The 25,133-nt window shown below is 47.6% G+C and overlaps 3 protein-coding genes across 3 annotated transcripts; 2 read left to right on the top strand and 1 right to left on the bottom strand.

The window, feature by feature from the left end:
• Positions 1 to 7,448: 7,448 nt before the first annotated feature.
• LOC135384147 (cystatin-2-like) lies at positions 7,449 to 9,772 on the bottom strand. The gene is made up of 3 exons (XM_064613366.1): positions 9,173 to 9,772; positions 8,793 to 8,900; positions 7,449 to 7,592 (listed from the first exon to the last, which is right to left on the bottom strand). Exons 1-3 carry the CDS (start codon positions 9,365 to 9,367, stop codon positions 7,512 to 7,514), a joined length of 384 nt encoding a protein of 127 aa, XP_064469436.1. The 5' UTR covers positions 9,368 to 9,772; the 3' UTR covers positions 7,449 to 7,511.
• Positions 9,773 to 17,452: 7,680 nt separating this feature from the next.
• LOC135384146 (solute carrier family 22 member 12-like) lies at positions 17,453 to 19,264 on the top strand. The gene has a single exon (XM_064613365.1). The coding sequence runs from the start codon at positions 17,488 to 17,490 to the stop codon at positions 19,171 to 19,173; it is 1,686 nt and encodes a 561-aa protein (XP_064469435.1). The 5' UTR covers positions 17,453 to 17,487; the 3' UTR covers positions 19,174 to 19,264.
• A 2,814-nt stretch (positions 19,265 to 22,078) lies between these two features.
• Positions 22,079 to 24,426, top strand: LOC135384145 (cystatin-2-like). The gene is made up of 3 exons (XM_064613364.1): positions 22,079 to 22,734; positions 23,012 to 23,119; positions 24,267 to 24,426. Exons 1-3 carry the CDS (start codon positions 22,534 to 22,536, stop codon positions 24,345 to 24,347), a joined length of 390 nt encoding a protein of 129 aa, XP_064469434.1. The 5' UTR covers positions 22,079 to 22,533; the 3' UTR covers positions 24,348 to 24,426.
• Positions 24,427 to 25,133: the final 707 nt, after the last annotated feature.

Genomic DNA, 25,133 nt, shown 5'->3' with positions numbered 1-25,133 from the left:
AAACTACGCCTAGAACTAGAATCACACGGTCAACGGTGTTTGTTCTTACTAGCATTTTGCCACCTGCTGATGTGATGGGCACCTAACTTAAGTTTTATTACGCTAATTATTATGAACGAAAATCAAAAATTTGTTAAGCAAACTCTGTCTTTTACCCCACCAATGTGAAGCGTGTGCCAAATTTACTCAAAGTTCACGATAAATGACGGGGACACCGAGGATCCATCCCATCGGGGGCAAAAAAAAAAGCCGAACATCATGCTTCTTGGAACCCCCTGAGCATAGCGCTCGAGGACTTTCTCAGTCTGCCGAAAGGAGGTTGCTAAACCCGGCCCACAGAGGGATAGTAGAAAAAGTGACGGCTCTTGAAATTGGGAGAGGGATAGCATGATTACAGCGGAAGCTGGATGCGATGAGCCATCCCTGTTTTACCTCTTTCTGCTATCCCTCTGTGGGCCGATATTTGCAACCTCCTTTCGTCGGACGGACCACCAGGGCGCGCACAAGAAACTCATCTTACGCTATGCCTCCGGCATTCCGAAAAGCAACGACGTTCTGCTACTTTTTCCTACGGGATAGTTCTTCAATATCTGCGTCAATTGTCATCAACTTGAGTAAATTCGGCACACGCTTCACATTGGTGGGGTAAAAAAGCGACTCGGCAAATTTTCGAGTTCAGTTCGTAAAAAATTACACGATTAAACTCAGATTCCGTGACACGCACATCAGGAGGTGGCAAAAACCTAGTTAAAAACAAATACTGTCGACTGCATGATTCTAGGTGGCATAGTATTTTTGTCCATGACACGTCTTCTGGGGCACTCTGCATATGTGCAGTAACACACAAACACATCGTCCTGTAAACGAAATCACTGACTTATGGGCAGGGTACTTGGTCTGGATCAAGCTGGTTCCAGTCACGAAGAAGAGAAGGGAAGTATGGAAACACAACAGCTGTACTCATTAGAAGTTATTGTAGGGTGGATACTTTTGAGGGGTTTGAAACTGATATCTCCGTGAAGGAATCTCGTAGCAAAAAGTGCGCTACAAACACATATCCAGCAGTATGAGAGAACTGATTACTGTCTCATGTTGCGAACTAATCTTAACTTGCACTAACCTGACACTAACGCAAACTGAACTAATATATATATATATATTAGTTTAAACTAAACTAAACTATATAAAGCACGACATTGCATGGAAGCCGACTTGCGGAATGGCGACGCCAACAAAAGAATGCTCCTTCGGGTCCTATTCGGGGTGCTTCTCAAAATTGTTTTGTTGTCCTGGACAATGCTTGTGCACTAAGGTAGCACGGAACAAAAGACGTTTTCAAAAGAACGAAGATCCCAATAGCTCCTCCATTGACGAATCACTTCATTTCAAATACCTCGGGAGAGTTTCAGCAGACCGTTGATAACGTGGCTTGCGCCGAACCGTATCAACCGGAACCAATCAGTGGAGAAGATTCTGAGTCACGCACCACTGCGATTGGTTCTGATAGACACGATAACCTTATCAACGGTATACTAAAACTCGCAGTTTTACACACAAAGCCTCTTATTGTTGACAACTTCCAAAGATGTGATTACGACTGCGCGCCAAGACTTACCGAGCCGATGGGATGTACTCAAACTGAGGTGAAATGGGCTACCATGTTGCGGAAGAAGCACAGCATAGTTTACACTGGCAAAATACGGTCATCTCTTGGTGTTATGACGGTGAAAATATGTCGGTAAGCGGCAAAACGACATGTAAACAAAGGTACATGACCTCAAAAAGTCGTTTTCTATGACGTGCGACCAGGACAAGATGGCAGTTTCGCCAAAAGCACCCGCTTGAGGATAGTTACAACAATGGCGAGTTTGTGTCACGACGACCGTGGTTTGTGTACGGCGCCGCCGCCGGTCAATTTATGCTCCCGCCGCCGCCGGGTCGTTTCCATCTTTCCATCGGCGCGCCGCTTCCGCCGCCGCCGATTCAGTCGAATCGACGCGCCGCTGTCGGGTTGCAGATTTTTAACTTTTCCGTTCGCATTTTCCCGATCGTTCATTGTTTGTAGCAAACTGTAGCCTCGGACACAGATATGACGCTCAAAAATCGGATCGGAAGATCAGCAACTACGTGCCTTCACAAACACCGAGGAAAATCTGGGGTTATATGTGTGTTTGTGTGTCATATCTCCTGCCCATACACTATCGTTGGCTGGAAAACGTGTTCCTAAATGTTTGAGAAATAAATAAGGTATTTACCTTTGAAAAATTATATTTATTAAATAAGGCACCTTGACGTCATTTTCTTTCGTGTTACGAATACCAAGGCGGCGTTTTCGATAAATAATATATTTTGATTGAACTGCACTATTTTGCGGTGAGACGTAACCCTTCCAGGTCCGTAATCTTTAATGTCTAAATGAGCACTCCGTAGATCTGAAGTCACTCGAAAGTGATGTTGTTTATCGAAATGACAAAGAAGAAGAAGTGCCATATGTCTGACAGGAGCAGGCAGTTTCGGTTTCGCTGTGCCCATTCGTTTGCCCTCGAAGATAGTACTGCTCGCGCTGAAAATACCATCATGGTATAGCATATCCTTTCTTTCTACCCCATGCTCCAGTGGTTCTGACAAACTCTGTGTAAAAACCAAGAACGCGGGTGAGAATCGGCCAGCTAGGTTTTCCACTCAGGTTCCTTGGCCAGGAAAATGTCTCCACGGAAGAAATGCTGCTGCTTCCTGTGACAATAAGTGTGGAAAAGTTACAATAGGTTACCTACTGTTACGTAAAAAAAAGAAAGAAGACAGTTCAATAATAAAACAAAGGTCTGCTCCACAGGTCGGGTCGGGTCGGGTCGGTATCCAATTGATGCATGAACGACTTTACTGTCCGACACCAGTTCTGCCAGGATTCTCGGGGAACTGAGAAGCTTTAAGAGGGGATGCCACCTCCGGCGGCCCCATGTATGTTCTACGGGACAAACTTTGCAGTCTCTTTCGGTAAATAATGAACCGATTTTCACGAGACTGGTCTTGTTGGATAGCATTCGAAAATGCGCTTTGTCGCTTCAGAGAAAATTGTTGGTTTTCTCAAGCTGGTTTTTCTAAACACGTTACTGAAGTACAAAAGATTACCAAATTGGAAACTCAAGCTTTGACACGCTGTTCTAAAAAAATTAAGAGACTTATGCAGAAATTTTCCTGGAGCGGCAAAGCAAAAATCTTTCTTGAACATTTTAACACCAGGATCATTCGCATCCGATTATCTGTTCTCCCGATATATGATAAAACATGAAGGCAGGTAACGCGCTGCTTGATTGATGTATTTTGCGCCTCCCTGTGGCGCCACATCGCGGGCTAACGGGGTAAAAAGAATCCCTTCGCCACAGAGCATCGTAAATCCAACACCCTATCCTGACAGGTTCCTTTCCCACTGTTGAAGTCCTTGAAACAGCTCTTTTTGGGAGATTAGATAAGGGATCAACAAAAGCATCTGCTGTTTGGGATAGTTGGAGATAGTGTGTCGCAATCTCCCAGTTTGATCCCTGCCTTGGGTTTTTCCGACCTGATCGGTATGACAATGCACGTTTTCCGGCAGGCAGGCCTGCAGCTATGTCGTATCATCCTTGTTTGTTTTCTGTGCACAGTGGCCGCTAATTTTCGGTGAAGGGACCAATCCACTCCGGGCACCATCTCAACACGAAAATCATCTTTTATTCCGATACTTGTTCTGTGGTTCTCTGTTCCAAAGAAAGGGATATGTAAGTAACGAGATCAAACAAAGAAACAAACTGCGGATAACCATCGATGCAAAAGCGCGCGAAAACCGGAGTAACCTTGACCGCGCACGCGTCCCAGTCTCTGGAGAGGGCGAGCACACCGGCGCGTGCCAGAGGTGGTAGTATGCTCACCATAGTGGTTGGGTAGAGATCTGCGTTTTTCGCGGGCTTCGTGGCGTGGGTGCAATGTGTCTGCCTCAACCTTTCAGTCAATGGTGTTGTCGTTACTTTCTGCGACTTTCCTCGAGTTCAGTGCCACGAGGAATCTTGCTAGAGCTTTGACAAAGTGTTGGTGGTACCTGTCGTTGCCCCTGCTTACTACGAGATTCATTTGTGTTTCTGCGGCCAGTACTCACGATGAAAAGGTGTTGTGAACCACGAACAAAGGTAACGGATACATCCACTCACGGTTAAGACGGTAGTTTTTGTTCACTACAGCTCTTCTGTCACAAAATTATACGTTTTAATACGGATAAAATAACGGAATTACTCGAGAACTGGTTCACATTAACTTACTGCCTCAGGAGTACTGTGGTTTCATTGGGGGTTTAATGCTGATAGACGGCTGTTCCTTGCTTTGGGATATTGTGTGTTTGCATGTTTGAATCAATGTATAATGTCACGCGTCAAGATGTCATTTTGCGTTATGTGAAATGTGTCGAAATCTTCTTTCGTTCACAAGAAAGAGAGTAACAAAAAAAAAAAAAAAAGCGCAAACCCAAACTGCCATTCATGCTCAGGGCGGTTTTTGTAAGGGAGGCGCAGTTGGGAGGCGTCGAGTGCTCGAACGCCGCTGATTTCCAGAGAAATAATTTCCAGCATGTAATTGCGCGTGGCGAGAAGCATCCAGACTTTTTCTTCATAAAACATGGTGATGAACGAACACGGTAGCTGAATCACTCGTTGTGGATTTGCTTATCTTTCAATGCAGCCGCCGCGTACGACTCCCAGCACGTTTGCGGTTGTCTCCCGCATGGCGGCGCGACGGTCGCTCTGCACACCGCCCATAGGTGACTTCTAAAGGCACGTACAGACAAAGCCAAAATTTTGTTCACGAAAGCAAAGGACCCCTCCGCATTCGTCATCCGTAAGTTGTCGAAACCCGAACCTCTCGTCCAGGGCGATTAGCAGGACATGACACAGTGCATACATCCCCAAGCCAGGTGCAGTTGTGACCAACAAACTGTTCCTTTAGCGTCCTCGTGCGCGTCCTCATTAGTGTAACCAAGTGATTTCCCCAGAAATTCGCTGTTGGGGGGGGGGGGGGTATGCTTGGTGAAGGTTCCACTTACGGAATTTTTCTTAGACACGGAAACAATCGTGGCACAATGGTGACATACCTGCCGTCTTGTTTGTACATGTTATTACGTTAGAACACAGTACATTAGAATACAGATTCATTATGAACGGCATTCCAACATTAAGATGCATACTCACACGACTGACAAACAAAAAAGACTAGCACCTTGTCTCACGAAGCTCAATGAATATCTAGCAACCATAGGTGAAAACCTTAGACGAGAAAGGCAAAATACCTCGCTTAATTGAGTTGGGCGCAAATGGTTCTTGATGGTTCACATTGAGTTTGGGTGCCTGCACGCATTTTTGCTCGTATATACGCGCAATATATGCATTGAACAGTCACTTTCAAATGATTTTGGAGAAATGCATGGTACGATCATCTGCATGACTGTGGTCCTACAGCCCAAGTTTGGCAGTACAGGATGTAATTCGCTGCGCATGACTCACTACCAGAACGTGTTGGCGGCCGAGCTGGTGGTTGGTGGTGGGGTCACCTGGGAAATTTCAGGGGGGGGGGGGGGGTGTTGCAAAAATGCAGGGAGGGTGTAGGGAAATCCCTGGTGTAACCACGGTACTTCTATACGTGGTACAACACACGTTCTCTAGTCTTGTACTACAGCAGTTTTCAGTGTAACACGATTGGGTTACGAAAGGAGTGCACCTACCTTTCTTACAAAACTGTCCATCAAGCATAAATTATCCCTTCAAAAGGATGGTATTTTATATGAAGTGTAGGAAAATTGCAGTGCCGGGGATAACTCCCGTGGTCACAGAACTACAATCGAGAGTAATTGCAGCTAGGGCACTAGAAGCCCTAGTTTACCCAAGTGTTTACTCTTTTCTCTCTCTCTCTCTCTCCTTATAGATGTACGAACACGATTAGCTAAGCAATGTCCCCCGCTGACCGTGAAATGAAGCAGAAACACGATGACGTCTCTGCTTTCATTCTGCGAAGCCAGGTGTGGTTATAGACAGCGTGCAGGCGTGGACAAATGGAGAGGACACGGCCAGGAAGCAGTGGGGGGACAAGTGGATTAGTATGCGTCCTAGGCCGACTTCAGGGGCACTGTGCTGACATCGGTCTGGAGGTCTTTCGGAAAACCCAAGGAAAACATGAGAAAGCCCAGTGACGGATACGATTCGAAACGACCATACCGCTCTTCAGTGTGACTACGGGATAACGCCTCTGGTCGTTGCCGACGCAAAAATTTGCGTAGTGGTTCTCGAATAGCACATTCGGCTGCAGTGACGGTGACCTGAGAAGGGCTTTTGTAACGCCAGTGACAGCTTGTTGCCCGCGCTCCGCGAAGAGTCCACCACCGACGCCAGGGAGGGCTTCGAGGCGTTGCACCGACGGCAAGGGCGCCTTGTTACAAATTAGCACTTCCGCCGTGACCTGAGCATCCCAAACAACTCGTGTCTTCCGACTGTGTATGCCGTCACTAGAGGTGTGCGTCGAGGGCAATTTTGTCGGCGGACGCGGCGGCGGTGCCAGGTCGATCTGTTTCTATCGGCGTGACCTTTCTCTGCCCTCGTCCCGCTTCTGTAAGTGTGATGTAAAAGTGCGGCGTGAACACGATGCCGTCGTTTTATAGACTTTCAAGTACTAAGTTCATGCTCTGAATGGACGACTGTCGGAAAAAGCATAGTTATATTTCGGATTTAACCAATACAAAGAACGTGTACGGGCCCTTGTACGGGTTCTTGCCATGGCCAGCTCTTGCGGTATCAGCGGCGGCGGCGAAGCTTATGCACTTGGCGGCGGCGCATCGGCATGGCGGCGCCAGGGGGGGTCGGACTCGCTAAAAAAAAAAAAACGTGACGCCGCGGGAGCTGCCATCCGTTGGTCATGGAAGGTGCTGCCTTCAGTTGGCTGCTTCATTCCGCTAAACTTGATGTGCTCGTTTTCCGAAACCCATCACTTGCTAACTAAATTCGGCGTATTATATGGGTATCTCATGTGTATTCGTTAAACAAATAAGCAGTGAATATTTTCCCACTACACCACTTGCTTGTGTGCTGTCGTTCGTAACGAAACACAAACGAATCTCTTAAGGAAGAGATGACAAGATACCGTCTGCCTCAAAACGTTCGTGGAATATCCAAAAGGAACGGCAGAAAGCAGAGATTCACAGCGACCAGCGTGCATTCGAGATTGTAACCCGAATAACACCCGAATCTCTCTGCCGGAAACAGTCAGTCTTCGACGGCACGAGCGGCTGCAGATGCTACGAGACATCTGGGCATCCCCATGGCTTAGAATTGGCCACCCCTATAACCTGTCCCAAGGCGCATTAGCCAAACCGATCCGGCCACCATATTCTCAGTATTTCATCAACCATCCCCCATCAGAGTGAACGAGCAGACAAGCGGTATCAGTAACTGAACAAGTTTTAATACTACTAATGACACGACGAGTAACGCCTTATTCTCTTCTTAGGCCTCACATGAATAAGAAGTGAGGGAAGGTTCACCCGAGAAGCCGTGGTAGAACTCTGCAACACAGACTTTAGTAGGCTGAAATAATGGAAGATATATATGAAATGCACGTCACAGTAAAAGGCACGAGAAATAAGCATAGGATATGTAGCCTTTTAAAGACTGGTTCACACATACGGTAACGGCGGGGACTGCGAACGACAACGGCAAGGCGACGTGCTGCCGTCGCTTGTCGCCGTTGTTCGCACTCTCTGTTTTCCCGCCGTGATCGCGTGCTTTCCCGAACTGTACGGCTTCGTTTCTCTCCCATGGCTAAATGCGACACGCGCCTGCAGGTTTCATATGCGCAGCGCCCACTGGTCGATGGAGCATGTGCCAAGTCAGTGCAGCACGCGTGACAAAGTTGCTGCCCTCGGGGCGACGTCTGGTGGGAAATAATCGCGATTCGTCAAGCAAAGTATCTGGTTGGGCCTGTTGGCCTGCACTAATTATTTGCAATAATTCGTCAAGCAACGCGGCTTATGTTCCCGACTGATTTGCTGCTTCTCTTGGCTACTTAGCCGGCACATAGCTAACTTTCGTTTTAGACCCAGTGTTGTCCGCACGTCGTGTAGCTTTGTCACCGTACTTGACGGCCAATGCGCAGTTGCTTTCTTGGTGACAGCATCCACACAGCGTTGTTGCTGATAATTTTTAATTTTAATTTTCGAAGAAACTATGAGAGCTGTCGGAACGTAAAAGTACTGAGGGCCCAGGCTGTCAAATGTATAATTTTTTTTTAGGTTACACGTCTACCGCTTTATAGTACCTTTAAATAATGAGTAGGAATAATTATAAAGATCGCATATAATGCTCAACGACTGTGAACGTATTAAAGGTGTAATGTTGTGTGAAGTTGTAAGATCTTGTTGAAATAACTGTTCAGTCACCTTCCCCAAAACGTCCATTTGGGCGTATTCCTTCAGACGAGTAAATGCGGTTTTAAATGATACACTGCTCGACTGTACTTGGTTCCTTTAGTACCAATCGTACACTTTAAATTCCACGATCATCAACATCATGTAGATTTTAGGCATGTCTCGGTTCCGGTGAACCTAATGCAGGTAACTACCCTTACAGCTGCGTTGATGGGAAGAGGAACATAGGTGAACGCTAGCATCGAAGCTAGCATCAGGTTTTACATAAAAAAGAAAGAGAGGGAATATGAGGGTAGAAAATGGCACCCTCCGTCAGCACCCTCACGTACATTCTCCCGTGATCCGTCTGTAACCGACTTACCGCGTCGCTTTGTGGAGTACAACGTTCTCTGCTGTACTGGTGCACTCCAACTTCGCAAGTGGATGGCGCCGCCACCAGCTTCAGTCTGTAGTTGGATCCAGCGACAACCTGCAACGAAACAATGCTAAAAAGTCAGACGCGCTGGTAAAGTGCATAAACATTAGTGATGGGGTTCACACTGATGTCTGAGCGTTCTTTGAAAGGGGAGTCATAGATACAGTCGTAAAAGCGGCGAAGTCTATACGTAGCAATCCATATTAAATAGTGAAGCACCCGTGTGAGAGTTTGCCAGCAACCCTGCACTGCTACGAGATTTACGAAGGTAAAAGCTCATGGAGCTGAAAGCAAGGTTCAACCAGGAAAACGAATGTTTGCATTACCTGAGTTTGAACTTCGAGGAGCTCAACGACAGTGTCGTAGTACTGTTTGCCTTCCACTTGAGAAGAGACAGCTAAATGAGCCAGTTCCAAGTACAGGCTGTCGGACAGAGGGTCCTTCACGTTCCAACCGCCTGGGACTTGAGACGCTGCCATGCTGGCACACCCCAGCAGGAAGACGGCGAAGAGTGGAGACATGTTCAGGCAGTTGAGACGCGCCGCTAACAGATCTGCCCTCGTCGGTGCGTCTTTTATAGCAGCAACGGGTCATGAGCAGGAAATGATAACCACGCTGAGCTACGGCACCATTGGTTTCAGCGGGGCAGCCAATGAGAGCGGTTTGCGCGGTGCAGGGACTCCTCCCGGACTTGCTTGAGAGGGTCTGCACCCCTGGTGGCCTCTCCAAGAACGTCGCTACTCTTCCGCATGAATGTGAAAAAGTAGAAACGGAGGAGATTGTCATTCAACTCTTCAAAGTGCGTTAAATGAGTCTATCTATAATTCGCAACTGAGGTTTATTTTTCTAGGGCTTGTATATTTCTAGGAGCAACCGAGGTTTATTTGAACAAGAACTTCCGTGCAAGAGGCTGCACTTCACGTTACGCGACTAACTCTCAAGTTAGTTAACAACTCAGTTAACAACTCAGTTAGTTGTGTAACCTGAAGAAGTGCAGCCTTTTGCACGAAAGTTCTTGTTTACATAAACCTCAGTTGCTCCTAACCGTTTTCATGTTACGTTTGTGATTCCTTCATCGCGGGCTCCTTGACAGTGTTTTTTCTCCTTTTTTGTTTTGTTTCCCAATTCGACGTATATAATTCGGCTTTGAGTATATGGTGACTGTAACGTAAGGTTAGTGATATATTGGAATCGGCTGTTTATTTCGATAATGAACAATGGTGTAGATACCGAAGACGTGCATACCTGTAGCAGTCTGATAATAGTGTGTCTGCAACTATAATTTACATAAACAATTTCACGTGCAACAGCATGAAAACTCAAGAACAGCGAAGCATCTAAAAAGAAGAAGACTCAAAAACAGGGAATCAACTAAAAACAAAACTCAACAGCAAAACAACTAATACGAACAACACATTTATACACCCCTATGAAGAATGCATCATATTGGACGAATCTATTGGTGTGTCTATATTCTCTATGCAGGGCATCCCAGAAAACGTGTCACTGAATTATAATAAAAGTACGCCACCTAGAATCATGCGGTCAACAGCATTTGTTCAGGTGTTTGCCACCTCCTGATGTGAATGTCATGTAACGTAAGTTTTACTATGTAATTTTTTGAGAAGTGAACTCAATAAAGGTCGCTTTTTTTTACACTACCAGTATGAAGAGCGTGCCTACTTTCCTCAAATAAATGATAATTGACAGAGATATTGAGGAGCTATCCCACCGTTAAAAAAATAGCCGATCATGTTTTTCGCGGCACCAATAGCATAGCGCTCGACGATTTTTTAGCGCAATCGTTGTCAGTCCGACGAAAGGAGGTCGCAAACCCAGCACACAAAGGTTCGCAAGTTTCATAAAGAGTTAGTAGAAATACTCAGCATCCATCGACAGCGTTCACATTTCGGGCGTGCGTTGTCGAGTTCGGTCGCCTCACAGACATAAAATAGGCGTCCAAAGGAGTCTTATAGACATCAAATAAGTATATGTATTTTGTATCGAGCCTATATTGTGGATTTGTAGGTGGATTTTTAAGTTTACTGTACCAGTTAAAGCAGTGACCTTGGAAAGTTCGTACATCTTGAAAAAAAAAAAGAAAGAAAGACAGTGCCCTTAACTGGACACAGAGAAGAGACACAATGAATAAAACCCTCAGTTGTTAATAAGCGCTCGTTGTGACTCTTCTCAACGTCAGGCTTTTCGCGCAGTTTTTGCTTGGCCACGCAACAGAAAGTGGGCATTGCATGTAGCACCGATGTCAATTATCGCATGTGACCTCCAGTAGAACCTGCTATTATCGGGAACTCTGAGGAAGGAACTCGTAATGAGCCTCGTGTGTACCACTTCCTTTCCAAACACTCTCGAACAGGATGCACTCTCACTTCCACTGTCCACATATCGTCTGTTGACTCCCGGTCCACGAGTTCCGGCGGGCGGGTGATGCAACACAGGTCCACGTGCTGCGATAGTTAGCTGTTGGCCGCGTGCCATAGGGGGTCGATAGCTAGTTAGAATTTACATCATCGGGCCTATTAAGAAATATATTGTTGCGTTAGGGAAGTGCATTGAAAGATATACTTGACAATAGTGTGTGACTGCGAAATAACAGCGAATAATGCGCGCATTTAATGATTTTCCCGTCTGAGTGTCATTCAGTGAGGAATAGCAAGCCGTCCATTCTAGCTGACTCTTCCCATCACAATGTTTGAAGCACAAGACGATTTTTCTGCAGTGATAGCATTTTGCCCGAGGTATCGGCAGATCCCAACCTCGAACTCATCCACCTGCTTCCTGTCGATGGATTGATCAGTGTGACTACGCATCGAGTCTTCAATAAGCGGCTGCCATGAGGTGAAAACATCAAAGAAATGGCATAATGCGTGTAGCATCACCGTACCATTACCATTACCGTCAAGGCCAACGCCATGCTGTTGGCATACTGCACCAAAGCCTAGGTCTCACGGAAAATAGGTGTTAATGAACGCGAACGGTAGATGCTGAACATGAAAAGCTGCGGGCCATTCGGAGACGAGCCATCCTGTTCAGAAGAACAGGTATAGCTTTACTGTGTATCCACACGAACGCCATCCTCACGAAAGATTCTAGTAGAAGGAAAAGCAAAAACACTGATCACACAGACGAAGTTCCGTGAGCATTCACACGGTGCGGAACACCGGGAGTGACGTACAGCGCACGCAGACGACACTTCGTAGACGACACCGTCAGCGTCTTTCCTGTCGTCTGCTACAGAATATCTTGTGGCTGTGTCGCAGGATATTCCACACGGTTAGCCGTGTAGTGAACACTGGACGTTGAGCGCTCTCGCTCAGAAAGCAATGACGTATTTCGCGTCTTCCACTCCTGAGGGTAATGTTGCTCGTGTGAATACACGGTTACTGTCTATGAAGAGGCCAGAAGAGTTCACTATCTAGTTAGCCGCCATCAGCAACGCATGGCCCCCCGCAACTGAGTAATCTTCAGCTGCACTAATGCACTTGTCCCAGCGTTTCACGAGGGCTTGGATGCCAGCAGCGTAGGAATCCTTACCGGCACGTAGCAGCCATAATCGGACCGCATTCCTGACTTCCTCGTCGCAGCTGAAGTGGCGGCCCCCAAGGAACGCTTTCAGTGACCCGGAGAGATGGAAAAGCGCTGGTGGCGAGGTGTGGACTGTAAGGGGGATGTGGCAGCAACTCCCAGCCAAGTTCCCGTAAGGTGCGTGTCGTGAGATGCGCGATATGCGGGCGTGCATTGTCCTTTAGGAGGAGGACTCTGTATTAGGAGGCGTGACGACGTGGTTAAGTGCAAGTGCAAACAACAATGAAACTTTATTGTAGCCTATTGCACTCGACTTTCAGTACATTGTGCTGCTTGGGTTTATTGTAGCGCCTTTTATACAGAGGCAGAAGGGGGCGTACATGGCGTGCGGGACAACCAAGCTATCTAGAAGATAAGGACATGCTCTTACTGACCCTATCCTGATGCAGACTCATTTGGTGATCAGACACGGCCGCTTATTTGCTTCAGCGCCTTATGCACATCCCCGAGAACCTGGCAGTAATATGCATTATTGATGGTTGTACCACTGGGCAGAAAATCAACAACGCCAGTCTTGTCCCCGAAAACCGTGGTCATGACCTTACCCGCAGACGGGGTGCTTCGGAACTTCTTGGGAGCTGGCGAGCCCTGACGCTTCCGCTGTTTTGATGCGCGTTTAGACTCGGGAGTGAAATGGTGCACCCACTTTTCATCGCACGTGATGATCCGATCAAGGATACGGCTGTCCTTCAGCGCCGAAACGGTACCTTAGCTCTTGGGAGATTTCCAGTCTTCTCTGTTGGTCAAACACGGGGAGCTGCCTCGAGACCCAACGAGCACTAACTTTCCGAAACTGCAGGCGTTCAACGTTCCAACAGAAAGGTTCGTATTTCGAGCCAGTTCGAGACATGTTATCCGTCGGTCCTTGAGGATCAGGCGCTTCATAAGTTCTCAGGAACTCTGACACTGGGCTCTGAGCTGCCCCGGCCGGGATCGTCCTACACTGATGTACGGCCGCCTCAGAACCGTTTGCACCACTCAAACGCTTTGCTGCGGCTAAGTGTATCGTGGGGATACTGAGCCTGAAAGTCTTCTCTGAATTTCAGACGACTTTACGCCTTCATTCACGCGAAACTTCATGACAATTCGCTGTTCCATGTGCGCGCTCACCTCGTTGTCGGCCATCTTGTCCAGCACGTGTCTTCTAGTTTTGCACAAACTTTGGACCGACCACCACGTGGTGAACTCGGAGGCCTGTCGCGTGTGAAAATGACGAAACGCCATTTGTACACTCAGGAGACAGAAAGTCCCGGTTTGACTTGAACACCCCTCGTACATACCTGTGTGTCTTTTGCAAATGTGAGCTGAAAAGTTGCATGGAAATGCACAGAATAACAAAAAGTATATTGTTAACTATTCAATTATATATTATTCAAGCTTATAAAAGTTAGTTTCCCCCTGTGCCCCTCTCCTTCCTGCTGTCCTCTCTCCATCTGTCCACGTCTGTGAGTCGTTCGTAGTTACATTTGCTTCGCAGCGCTAACACAGTATTTAAAAAAAATATGAAAAGCTCGTGAAACTGAGGAAGATCGTCACATCAGTCTGCCTTAATAACGAGTCACTAAAAGGAATGACAAAGAAATTGTGCATCATCGTTATCTCACTTTTTTTCTCTCTGCGTTCCACGTCTTCCATATTATTAAAACTTGCGGTAGCGGAGAAAGACTCCGGCGCTACTCGTATTTGTCACGAAAATACTTTTCCCGCTACCAATTTAAAATGTAGTGCGGTCGCTACTCCGCTACTGAAAAAAGTAACGAATACGGTGGCGGCGCTATACTAGTAGCGCAGCTATATGCAACAGTAATCTCGGCTAAAACAATTGCGTCCTTAGGGATATCTAGAGCTAGGGATGCCACCTTTCGTAGTGAAAAATACCGGCTGAGGGAGAGGAGGTGAAATAAAGGGAAAGGAGGAACGGCTCGCAGGAAAGGGAAAGTGGGTGAGTGGTGCGTGGACGAACACACAGAGAGAGAGAGAGAAAGAGCGAGCATGCTCGCTCAAAATAATACGACCGAGGAAACATATGTTCATGTGTGTGGCTGGATCATTAATGCTAGGAATTGCTATAAACAGGCATGAACACTACACTGGATCGTACTGGAGCAACCGGATTGGACTGCCACTTACTTCGAAAAACTCATCGAGCAGACAAACCCTTCTTTGCAGCCGGAGATCTCATAATGTTTGTATACGGCCTAAGTTCTAGCTGGCTCGACACAACCACCAACAGCTTTGCACAACCACTGTTCTTGTACCCTCCAAACACCAGACTTAATGAATAACAATGATAATAATAATAATGAATAACTAACAAAACGACTGGTGACTGCGGAGTTGGGTCTGTGCTCCAAATTTATTCGAGCTGTAGTGGAATGTTGAAGAGAAAGCCCCTATGAAAGGTCCTGAGCCACGAATACCGGCAAAAGGCTGCCGGTATCACCTTCCAACCGGCAGAGCGAGCAAATAACCGGCCGTGCCGGTATAATACCGGCCCGGTGGCTACCAGCTATCTAGAGCGCGGATTTTTAGGAAAAAATCTTCCCGGAAACAACACCACAAAGGATGCTGCCCCGATGACCGTTTTATAGGCCACGCGTTCAATGACACGGCCCATCCAGGGGCGGACCGCGTTATCAAGGGTGCCTTTTCCAAATTACGCACCAGTAATCTGCGCTTTCTCCTTACTTTTGAATGCATTTGGGTTTGTATATGAAGTATGGCATATGCGAGGGCCACCCGAGTGGGTGCCGGAATGTTTGAATGCTGATGAGGAACAATGCCAAATGGATGCCACCAGCTCCGGTGGCGCAGCGGTAACGCGTGCGCTTGGAGACTGGGAGGTCCGCGGTTCGAATCCGAGGGCCGGCTGTGCCGTCTGGGGTTTTTCCTGGGTTCCCTCAGATGTGTAATAGGCGTATGCCGGCACAGTTCCCCCGAAGTCGGCCCATGGACGCAGCTATCCTCCCCCCGAGCGGATTCCGCTCGGTCTTCCACTTCACCCTTTCCTCTCCTCCTCTCCATCACCTTTCCCTTCCCGAGAAACATGCCGCCTAATCAGGCAGGCAGACCTCTCGGGTTCCTCCCAACGGCACTCCTCCTCCTCCTCCTCCTCCAAATGGATGCCTCCAGGTTAGTTTTGCAGCATTTTGAGCGGTCTATGGCACTTTTCTCAAGCGACTTGTTACAGCTGATGAAACATGGTTCCATGGATGAAATATGGTTGCCGCCATTCCATGGCAGCACTCGGGTTCTCCGACGCCCAAGAAAAATACGAGACTCGACGGCCAGTGGGACAGGTCATGGCCACGGTAAACGATTTCTGGTTCACGATTTTCTGGGACAAGGATGGTGTCTTGATGACTGACTGCCTCCGGAACGGTGAAACAGTTAACGCAGCGTAGTACTTTAGTTTGCTCTGCCCGTTAAAGGGGGGCTGTGAGACAAAAACGGCGCGAGAAACTACGGAAAACCCTTCTCCTTTTGCGGGACAGTGCCTCACAGAGCAGGCAAGACAGTGCTGGTTCTGAACGACTAGCAACTTGAATGCATTGAACATGTGCAGTAGTCGCCGGATCTTGTCCCACTGGACTACTTTTAACCTGAAAGAAAATTCGAAAGTAAAGAGATTCTAGGAAGACTCGAAGGTGATATAGAAGCAGCTGAAAGGGGCAGTCCGGGAAAAGCGGAAGTTTATTTTTTTCCAACGGCCAAGGAGGCTTACATGCTGTGTGGAAAGTTTCAGCTCACAAAATGGCGTGGTTTTCGACACACCCAATAAAAGCTACTCCTCTGAAGACATCCGGTTTCTGTTTTTTTTTTTTTACAAGGAATAGCAAGTCGGCTTCTGCCTGGCTGTCGTTTTGGCCTGCCTTTTTTTTTTCGTAATAAACATATTCCCCTCCCCCCCCTCCCCCCGGTTTCGTTTTTCTCTCGCATAGTCCTTGCCCCAATGGACACAGTGGGGCGTATATAGGACTGCGCCGTTGCTGGGACTGTACTGAACCGTAGGCTGCGTCGTGATACCTGTGTTTGCATTGCCGCTACTCTGCAGTTTACTCTGCATAACGTGTGATTGCTACTCAAAATCATCATAGTGGGCAAATGCTAGCACGCAACTACCAACTATCGCGCGAACAGGCATGCGCAAGTCACGTAGGGCTTTGCTCTTATGCACGTCACACGAGAGCTCGCTGCGGCCTTTACTCAGGACCAACTGCGGCATAGAAAAAATCGATTATAAATCACGCGACTCAATTTCTTCTGAAATATTTTGCACGGTGGTTGTGAGGAGTATTGGAAATCATAAGACGGTGTTTTCCAGACCCATGTTTTCGACCGGACTGTCACTTGAAGCATATTTCGCAGAGTAGACGTAGGATTTCTTTTTTCAAGGGTTAAAGCGGTTTCAGGAACGACGCGCCAAGTGCGTTAAACTTCGAGAGGAATCGTAATAAAGATCTATGACTCTAGGTGCTATTCTTTCTTGTCAGCTCGAGAACTTTTCTGCACCCCCTCGCAGTTGCTGTAATAGTGATACATTAAGTTTACATAGTTAATTTCCCCGAAATCAGTTCACACGTATCAGCAGATATAGTTATACACATAGTTCGCTTCGGCTACTTCTCCTGTCTGTATAGTTGCCCATGAGAATATATTTATTCTACGTGTTCCATATAGCCCTGACAAATCTCACTTCGTAAGTCACGGCCACCGCGTGAGAGAGGAGGAAGAGGAAGAAGAAGGAGGCCGATCTTACGCGCGCCACCGTGCCGAGAAGAAGAAGAATAGCAGAATAGCAAGAATAGCATAGCTCCTGCATTAGTCATCACATGTCATATATGTCATAAGATACTTGGATCCGACTTGGCCTTAGCCCCCATCATTACTGCACAGACATAAACAAACATCTCACGCCCCTTTTGTCCTGGCCAATCTCCCTTAGTGGCTCACGGCCATTCTCTCATTGGTAGAAGAAGAAGAAGAAGAATAGCCAGCACACGCGCAATACCCTTCGTACAGCTTCGGACCATTGAGGATGCCCAAGATTCGTAGAAGTTCTTCGTCGCATGGAGCATTAACGACAACCGGTACTGACGATACTGTACGCAGCAGAAAAGACTCTGATGCGAGAGACCGGACCTCCTATCCGACAGACCCGTCGAGCGTCTACGGCAACGGTTGCTTCCAAAGGATGAGCATCTTCTGCGCTCAGCTGGCAGCTTTCGTATTTCTCTGTCATGCGCTTTCCATCACACTGATTGCACCATATGTAGACCACTGGTGCAAGCCTCCGATTCAGTACAGCAACGTCAGCGCTGATGAGTGGAAGAACATGAGCATCCCTTACGAGGGAGGTCGCTACAGCCACTGCACACAGTATGACAATACAGATTCTCCCGCCAACAGAACCATCCTCGATTGCAGCGCGTGGGAGTATGACCGGAGCACGTACAGTGAGACGATCGTTACCCGCTGGGACCTTGTATGTGGAAGGAAGCGTCTCGTGTATCTCGAGTCGACGATCTTCATGAGCGGAGCAACGGTCGGTGTGCCTATCGCCGGGATGCTATCGGATAATATTGGACGAAAGCCCACCATCTCTGTTGCCGTCATCGTACTGATCGCCTCTGGTCTCGCAGCCTGCTTCACAAGAACCTTCTTTACCTTCGTATTGTTTCGCTTCTTTGTGTCAGCATCGGTGGCTGTTGTGCGCATCATGACGTTTATTCTCGTATTCGAGGTTGCCACCCCGGAGCTACGTTGCTTTCAGTGCACCCTCGTACAGCTGGGTCATGCCCTTGCATTGGCTTTCGTTCATGGGCTGAGAGAACTTCACCTGGGCAGTACACTCGCTCAGGTCATCGTCATGGCACCCACTTGCTGTCTTATTTGCTCGTTCGTTATGCTCGAGGAATCGCCCCGTTGGCTCCTGGCCATGTCCGACGTGCAAGCCGCCGAATGCGTCATTATGTGGGCGGCGAAGGTGAACGGTCTCTCTCTGCCGGAAGCGGCGAAGCGACTGCAAGTGCTGAAGAAACGGTTACGCCGGGAGGTAGACTCTTCCACAAAGATGGTTAGTGCGACCTTGTTGAGTTTAATTCGTTCGGACACGCTGAAGGAGCGAACAATTATTATCTGTACCTGCTGGACGTCATTTATCCTTACTTACAATCAATTCAGGCTGACCATTAAGGTTACTGCGTCAAGCGTTGCCAGGATGGTGGGAACTATTGGTCAGTGCCCGGCTATCGCGGTGGCATACCTTCTCATGGAAAGGCTGGGTCGCCGGATTCTTGTCATGATGTCATTAATTGCCATCAGTGCGCTCCTGCTCCTCCAAGTGTTAGCACGCGCCTTGAACCTCGGGGATATCTTGAGAGATGTGCTGATAGTTATGGAAGATGCAGTGTTACCAGTATTGATCGTCGTTATATATATATTCACTATGGAACTGTATCCCACAGAGCTGAGAAGTGCCGCAGTGTCATCGGCGTACCTCTTTGGCAGGGTGGGGGCCCTCATGGGTCCAGCACTGGCACAGGTTGGGCTTCTGACGCATGCCAGCGTTCCCCTTGTGATCACCGGAACTTTAGATTTTCTCAGCGGCGTGCTTTCGGCTAAATTGCCGGAAACGCGTGGATTGGCTCTGAAGGACAATGTTAAGGAGAAACAGGTTCGAAGTCTTGGAGACTTAGATGTAGAGCGCACTCGTCACAAATAAGAGCACGCAGGTGTGCTCGTAAGTGGCTCGTGCCAACGCTGTAATAAATGACGTTGCCTTCAGGGGAAATTACGGTTACGTCATCGGATGAGGCATCTCTATATAGACTTATTCGCTACGAATTTTCGGTTCGGTAGTTCGGTGCACTACACTCTTAAAAATGAACTTCACCACATAGCACGCTCCTAGCCAACCATCATCCCGAGTGACATCGTTCTCTCCCCTGATTTGTTGAAAACGGGAGGCGTACGCCTTTTTGTGGCACTTATGTAGAAATGTTAATTGTCACAAAAAGGCGGACGCCTCCCGTTTTCAACAAATCAGGGGAGAGAACGATGTCGCTCGGATGATGGTTGGCTAGGAGCCTGCTATGTGGTGAAGTTCATTTTTAAGAGTGTACGAAGATCCCTCCATTCTGAGACCCGTCACTTCAGAAAGTTTTGGTAAAACGCAAGCACCGAGGAGGTTCTACGTTAAAGGTACGATGTATAACCAGCTAGACGTATAGCTGACCACTGCCCCTAGGAACCTACGTACTGTAGCTCTGACATTGAGGTGGGTTGCAGAGTCTGCGTCTACTTTCCGCATACTGAGGGACAATTTTTCCCCTCCCTCCGCATTCTTGCTGCCCGAATTTTCTTTTGTTTTGGGGGGTGGGCCGTTTGACCCCTTCCCCTCCCTCATATACGCCGGCCCTGCTCGGTCGTTACGCTAGGCAAGGCTAGTCGAAGCGTAATCGATCACCAGCCGAAGCTGAAGAAAGTCGTCACGAAAAAAGAACGTTTTCGCTGCAAACCGTAAATTATTAACGATGGGTTGTGCAAACGTGCTGTCTTTCAGTGTGACCGACTGTGGTACTAACAAATACACACCATATGGAGATACACTGTGTACGTCGGTAAGATAACACCACCTGATTTTTAGTCTTCCTGTTGTCAGTGTAGTAGGCTTGTAATACGTGGCCATCGATGAGATCTTGAAGATTCATTTACGGACACAATAAAACTGCTCAGTAGAGAAACGACCACGCATCAGGCCTGACTCACTTACATGCTAAGAAAAAGTCACTGGATGCCACTGTGATTTTTTTTTCTTTTTCACCACAGTGATGGCGCTGGGGATGAACACATCACTTTGTGTCTAAGATGTATATATCCCCAAATAAAAAAAATCGTGTATATTGTCCAGGAGGCACCGAAGGAGCCCACGATGTCTCGGATATAAATAGCGCGTCGAAACGTCTGTCCAGGTAAGCTGGGGAGGGGTAGGTGTCACTGGACGATGCTGTTTGCCAGCTGGAATTATCATTGGTCTCAGTTGTAGCCGTTTGCGGGGCCGATGTTCTGAGTGTCGGAGCCAAGGAGGAGCACGATCATAGAGTCGCTGAGTTCTGGAATATCCTCCCTTCCAGGATTGCGGAATGCGGTCATCCATTCCATTCCAGTTCCATTCCTTCCATTCCCCCGGAATGAAAAGGTGTGGCCGACTCCAGCTCCTGGAATGGCTCGTCAACCCCATTCCATTCATTTAATTCCACCAACAACAACAAAAAAAAAAAAAAAGGAAAGAACGACCTGTAACTATACTGACTAGCCCAGTACAGTTTCCAGATGTTTCATTTCTCGTGATATCTGTATGCTTCCAAAACCACCGAAGGCACCACACTCGCAGCGAGAGGTGTGCACAACATGAGCGAATATATTCTATTTCTTTTGTTGTAGCTTCAATGAAATTGAATGAGAACCTACAAAACGATCAATGATTTACAGTTGCCACTTCCGTGACGATGAAACGCCGCAGCATACAGTATCACCATCACATGCATCGACCAAACCGCAACTCTATTTAGAGATAATGATTGGGGTATTTCATCGCGTGTTCCATCCGCCTGTATTTTTTTCATGGTGGTCGACTAGTTAATTAGGCCCACTTAATTAGCTAACTTTTTAATTGTTCGTCTTAGGACCGAGAGGTGAATTAGAAAGTTGTAGAGCGCGTGTGGAGAAATGCCCATCGCAGTTGTTTCCTACAGCGTACGCCTTGCATGGAGTTCGAAACCCGAAAGTGTGACACGAAGCAAGCGCACTAACACGCGCGCCTCGATTTGCTACATTCCATACCTGCCGAGAAGTGACCTTCAGGTGAGCTCTGACCAGACGGTCCCAAGCGAACACCAATTGCTGTTTATACCTGATAAAGCGTTGTCCAGCACCACGCGAAAGCTTGTAATAAATCTTAGGGAGCTTCATTGCCGTTTTTCAATTGTCTTATATGCCCACGTAATGGTACCTATATCTGGAAATAGCGGCTGTTGGGCTTAGGCAGGATATAGTACAGGTTCAGGGTAGCTAAACCCGACCATACATGTTGAAAGAGTGTTACCCTTGATGCTACAACACTGTACAGTTCTAGCGATCATGGAAGAACGCCGTCAAGCCAAGAACAGCCACTGACGGCGTTGAGAGCACTCTCCGTGTCAGTCCCTGTTTTCAGTCCGTGAAAGCTTGGGGCCACGTCGCAAGTGCCAAGGGAAGTGGGAGGCGGAAGGCTCGTTAACTGATTTTTTTTTGTGCAGCAGGATGTCTCAGTCGCTCTTGAGGGTCAACAGCATTGGAGAAGCTCGGCCGAGCTATGTATAGGCGTTCCCGGTGGTGGTGTTTGCCATGTCTGCCACGGATGATGTCTTATGTCGTTAGAGTATACACGTAGAGTGAGACAGCCTGCATATGTACGTGGCGACAGGATGCACCTGTTGCACGGCAGGACTGCGGATAATTTCGACCACACGTTCTTCAGTGTTTGTCGGAAATCCCCGACACGCGGTGCTGGAAGCAAGGTTTATCTCATCCGCATTCCTGCTGCCCTCGGCCGGAAACGCTATCGGGATCTTGAGCTCAGTAGGCCACTACGCTATCGATTGAGCTATACAGTATCATTCAGTTTCAGTTCTGGTGTGGACTGTACAGCTTGCACAATCCTACACCATGTATCCGATGTGGTCGGGAAGACCATCATTCGTGACAGGCTCCTCCATTTCTCCTTGTTCACATTTGGGGCACCCAGGACTGGCCGGCATTGCGGCCCCGTCTGAAGACTTGGTCAAATGAATGGTCTGGGAAAGAGTGGATGTGACGCAGAAGGGAAGCATCTGCATGGAGAGGCCACCAGGGATGCGGACCCTCTCAAGCACGTGTGGGAGGAGTCTCTAAACCGTGGAAATCGCTCTCATTGGCGGCCCCGCTGAAACCAATGGTGCCGTAGCTCAGGGTGGTTATCATTTCCTGCTCATGTACCTTTCCTCCTATAAAAGACGCATCGACGAAGGCAGATCTGTTAGCAGCGCTTCTCAACTGCCTGAACATGTCTCCACTCTTCGCCGTCTTCCTGCTGGGATGTGCCAGCATGGCAGCGTCTCAACTCCCAGTCCGAGGTGGTTGGAGGGTGCGGGACCCGCAGTCCGACAGCTTCTACTTGGAACTGGCTCATTTAGCTGTCTCTTCTCAAGTGGAAGGCAAACAGTACTACGACACTGTCGTTGAGCTCCTGGAAGTTCAAACTCAGGTAATGCAAACATTCGTTTTCCTGGTTGAACCTTGCTTTGAGCTCCACGAGCTTTTACTGTCGCAAATCTCGTAACAATGTAGGCTTGTTGGCAAAGCCTCACACGGGTGTCTGACAATTTCATATTTACTGCTGCGTGTATAGCCTTCGCCGCTTTTACGACTGTATTCTAAGACTTTCTCTTTTCAAGAAACATTGAGACCGTAGTGTGAGCCCCATCAGTATAATGTTCATCCAGTTTACCAGCGTCTGACTTTTTAGCATTGTTTCGTTGCAGACTGTCGCTGGAACCAATTACAAACTGAAGCTGGTGGCAGCGCCATCCAATTGCAAAGTTGGAGTGCACGACTACAGCAGCGAACGTTGCAGACCACAAAACCACGCTGTAAGTTGCGTAGAACGGGAGTGTGCTGCACTCTAAACATACTATATTACGCTGTGCGCCAACCGCTGCCACGAATGATAAAGTTATCGCTTCCGATTCGAGGATAGAGAGAGGGTCGTACGCTTATCTGTGGCCATTATAATGTACCCAAATTCACGCAAAGAGAGGTACGCCTCCCTCTTTGTTCGAATCAGATGCGGTAATGCTACCGTTGGTAGGAGTGGTTAGCGCACAGCGCGCTATGTAGTGAAGTTCTGTTTTTAGCGTGTTAGGGAAGGTGCCATTTTCCCGTGTTCTTTTTCTTTCTTTCTTTTTTATATAAGTCATGACGCTGGCATAGAGTTCATCAGTGTTCATAGCAATTGGTTATGTTGATATGTTCGGTAGCAGTGGGGGGTGGTGGTGGGGGGGGGGGAGTAAACATGTTTCTAGCACCGTGCGTCTGAGATTTTCGGCGCACGTGAAAATAACCCCAGGTGGTTGAAATTATCCGCTGAACAATCCGTTGTTCGGCTGTTCATTACCAGGTGCGGCTTGTCGCCACCCTACAGTGACAAACCTCGAATGTAAAATCACGGCACCATTATTATTCTTTTGCCTATATGTTCCTCCTCCCATCAATACCACTGTGAGGGTATAGTTAGATGCATTAGGTTCACCGAAACCACACTCTTAAAAATGAACTTCACCCCATAGCACACTCCTAGCCAACAATCATCTCAAATGATATCGTTACCTGCCTTGATTTGTTGAAAACGGGAGGCGTACACCTTTTTTGTGACAATTATGAGACCTGCGGTGATGCCCATGTTGATGAAGATGAGGGCAGGGTCGTTACAGTACGCCTACCGTATTCAACAAATCAGGGCAGATAACGGTATCATTTGAGATGCTGGTTGGCTAGGAGCGTGCTATGCGGTGAAGTTCATTTTTAAGAGTGTAGGAAATACAGTCAAGCAGTGTGTCATCACAAGCATCACAACGGCGAGGAAAGGGCGCAATTTTCCGCACCAGCCACGGTCGCCCCGTCCGCCGTTGCCGTATGTGTGAATTAGCTGGTACATTAAAGGCTACATGCCCTACGTTCATTTCTCGTGCTTTTTGCTGTGACGTGCATTTCATATTTATTTCTCTTCCATGATTTCAGACTACCAAAGTCTGTGTTGCACAATTGTACCATGGCCTCTCGGGTGGACCTTCCCTCACTTCCTATTCATGTGATGCCTAAGAAGAAGAAGAAGAAGAGCATAATGTGCTGCTCGTCGTGTGATTAGTAGTATTAAAACTTGCTTATTTGTCTTCCATTATTTCAGCCTACTAAAGTGTGTCTTGTACAATTCTACCATGGCCTCTCGGGTGCTCTTGGTCAGTTGGTCAGTTACTGGTACCGCTTGGATGACAATCCAGTCCAGTCGTTCACTCATAGGGGACGGTTGAAGAATTACTGAGAATGTCATGTGGCCAGTTGTTTGGTTAATGCGCATTGAGCCTTGGAACAGGTCATAGGTACGACCAATCCTACATAGCCCAAAGCAACGCACTCGTAGCATCTGCAGTCGCTCAAGTTACAATCTCAAATGCGGATCTGCTTTCTTTTCTCTTTCCTTTTCTTTGTCTTTTGGATTTTCCACGAATGTTTTGGGACAAATGTTATCTTGCCCTTGCTCTCTCCTTGTCTCATCTCTTCCTCATCTCATTAATAGACTCGTTTGCGTTTCATTTTTCGGGGTACGCATATGCTCCTTCCCGCGGTTGAGAAATGTATTCGTTCATGCTTACGGGCCTGTTGTAGCACGAACACAACAGAAGCTATGTGCATATGACCTCGTTTTGACGACGTCTATTGTGTGAAAAAAAAAAAAAAGAAACACAATGTGACCGCGCGCATGTAAAAACTAAAGTATGTCCATGTTTATATGCCTATAAACCAAATACGTTCTGTTTCCTGATACTGTCTCCTTGACAAACACAACACAAAGTGAAATGCAGGCTGTGTATAACTATAATGAGCTAG

The sequence above is a fragment of the Ornithodoros turicata genome, chromosome 2 (genome assembly GCF_037126465.1).
Source record: "Ornithodoros turicata isolate Travis chromosome 2, ASM3712646v1, whole genome shotgun sequence".
Classification (NCBI taxonomy): domain Eukaryota; kingdom Metazoa; phylum Arthropoda; class Arachnida; order Ixodida; family Argasidae; genus Ornithodoros; species Ornithodoros turicata.
Note: the sequence above shows the minus strand (reverse complement) of the source record. Positions and strands in the feature narration are given on the sequence as shown.

Coding starts and splice junctions, on each gene's coding strand:
- LOC135384147 (XM_064613366.1), bottom strand. CDS start 9,367: ATGTCTCCACTCTTCGCCGTCTTCCTGCTGGGGTGTGCCAGCATGGCA. Junction 8,901..9,172: donor TCCTCGAAGTTCAAACTCAG/GTAATGCAAACA, acceptor GTTTCGTTGCAG/GTTGTCGCTGGATCCAACTA. Junction 7,593..8,792: donor GTACTCCACAAAGCGACGCG/GTAAGTCGGTTA, acceptor CCATTATTTCAG/CCTACTAAAGTCTGTGTTGC.
- LOC135384145 (XM_064613364.1), top strand. CDS start 22,534: ATGTCTCCACTCTTCGCCGTCTTCCTGCTGGGATGTGCCAGCATGGCA. Junction 22,735..23,011: donor TCCTGGAAGTTCAAACTCAG/GTAATGCAAACA, acceptor GTTTCGTTGCAG/ACTGTCGCTGGAACCAATTA. Junction 23,120..24,266: donor GCAGACCACAAAACCACGCT/GTAAGTTGCGTA, acceptor CCATGATTTCAG/ACTACCAAAGTCTGTGTTGC.
- LOC135384146 (XM_064613365.1), top strand. CDS start 17,488: ATGCCCAAGATTCGTAGAAGTTCTTCGTCGCATGGAGCATTAACGACA.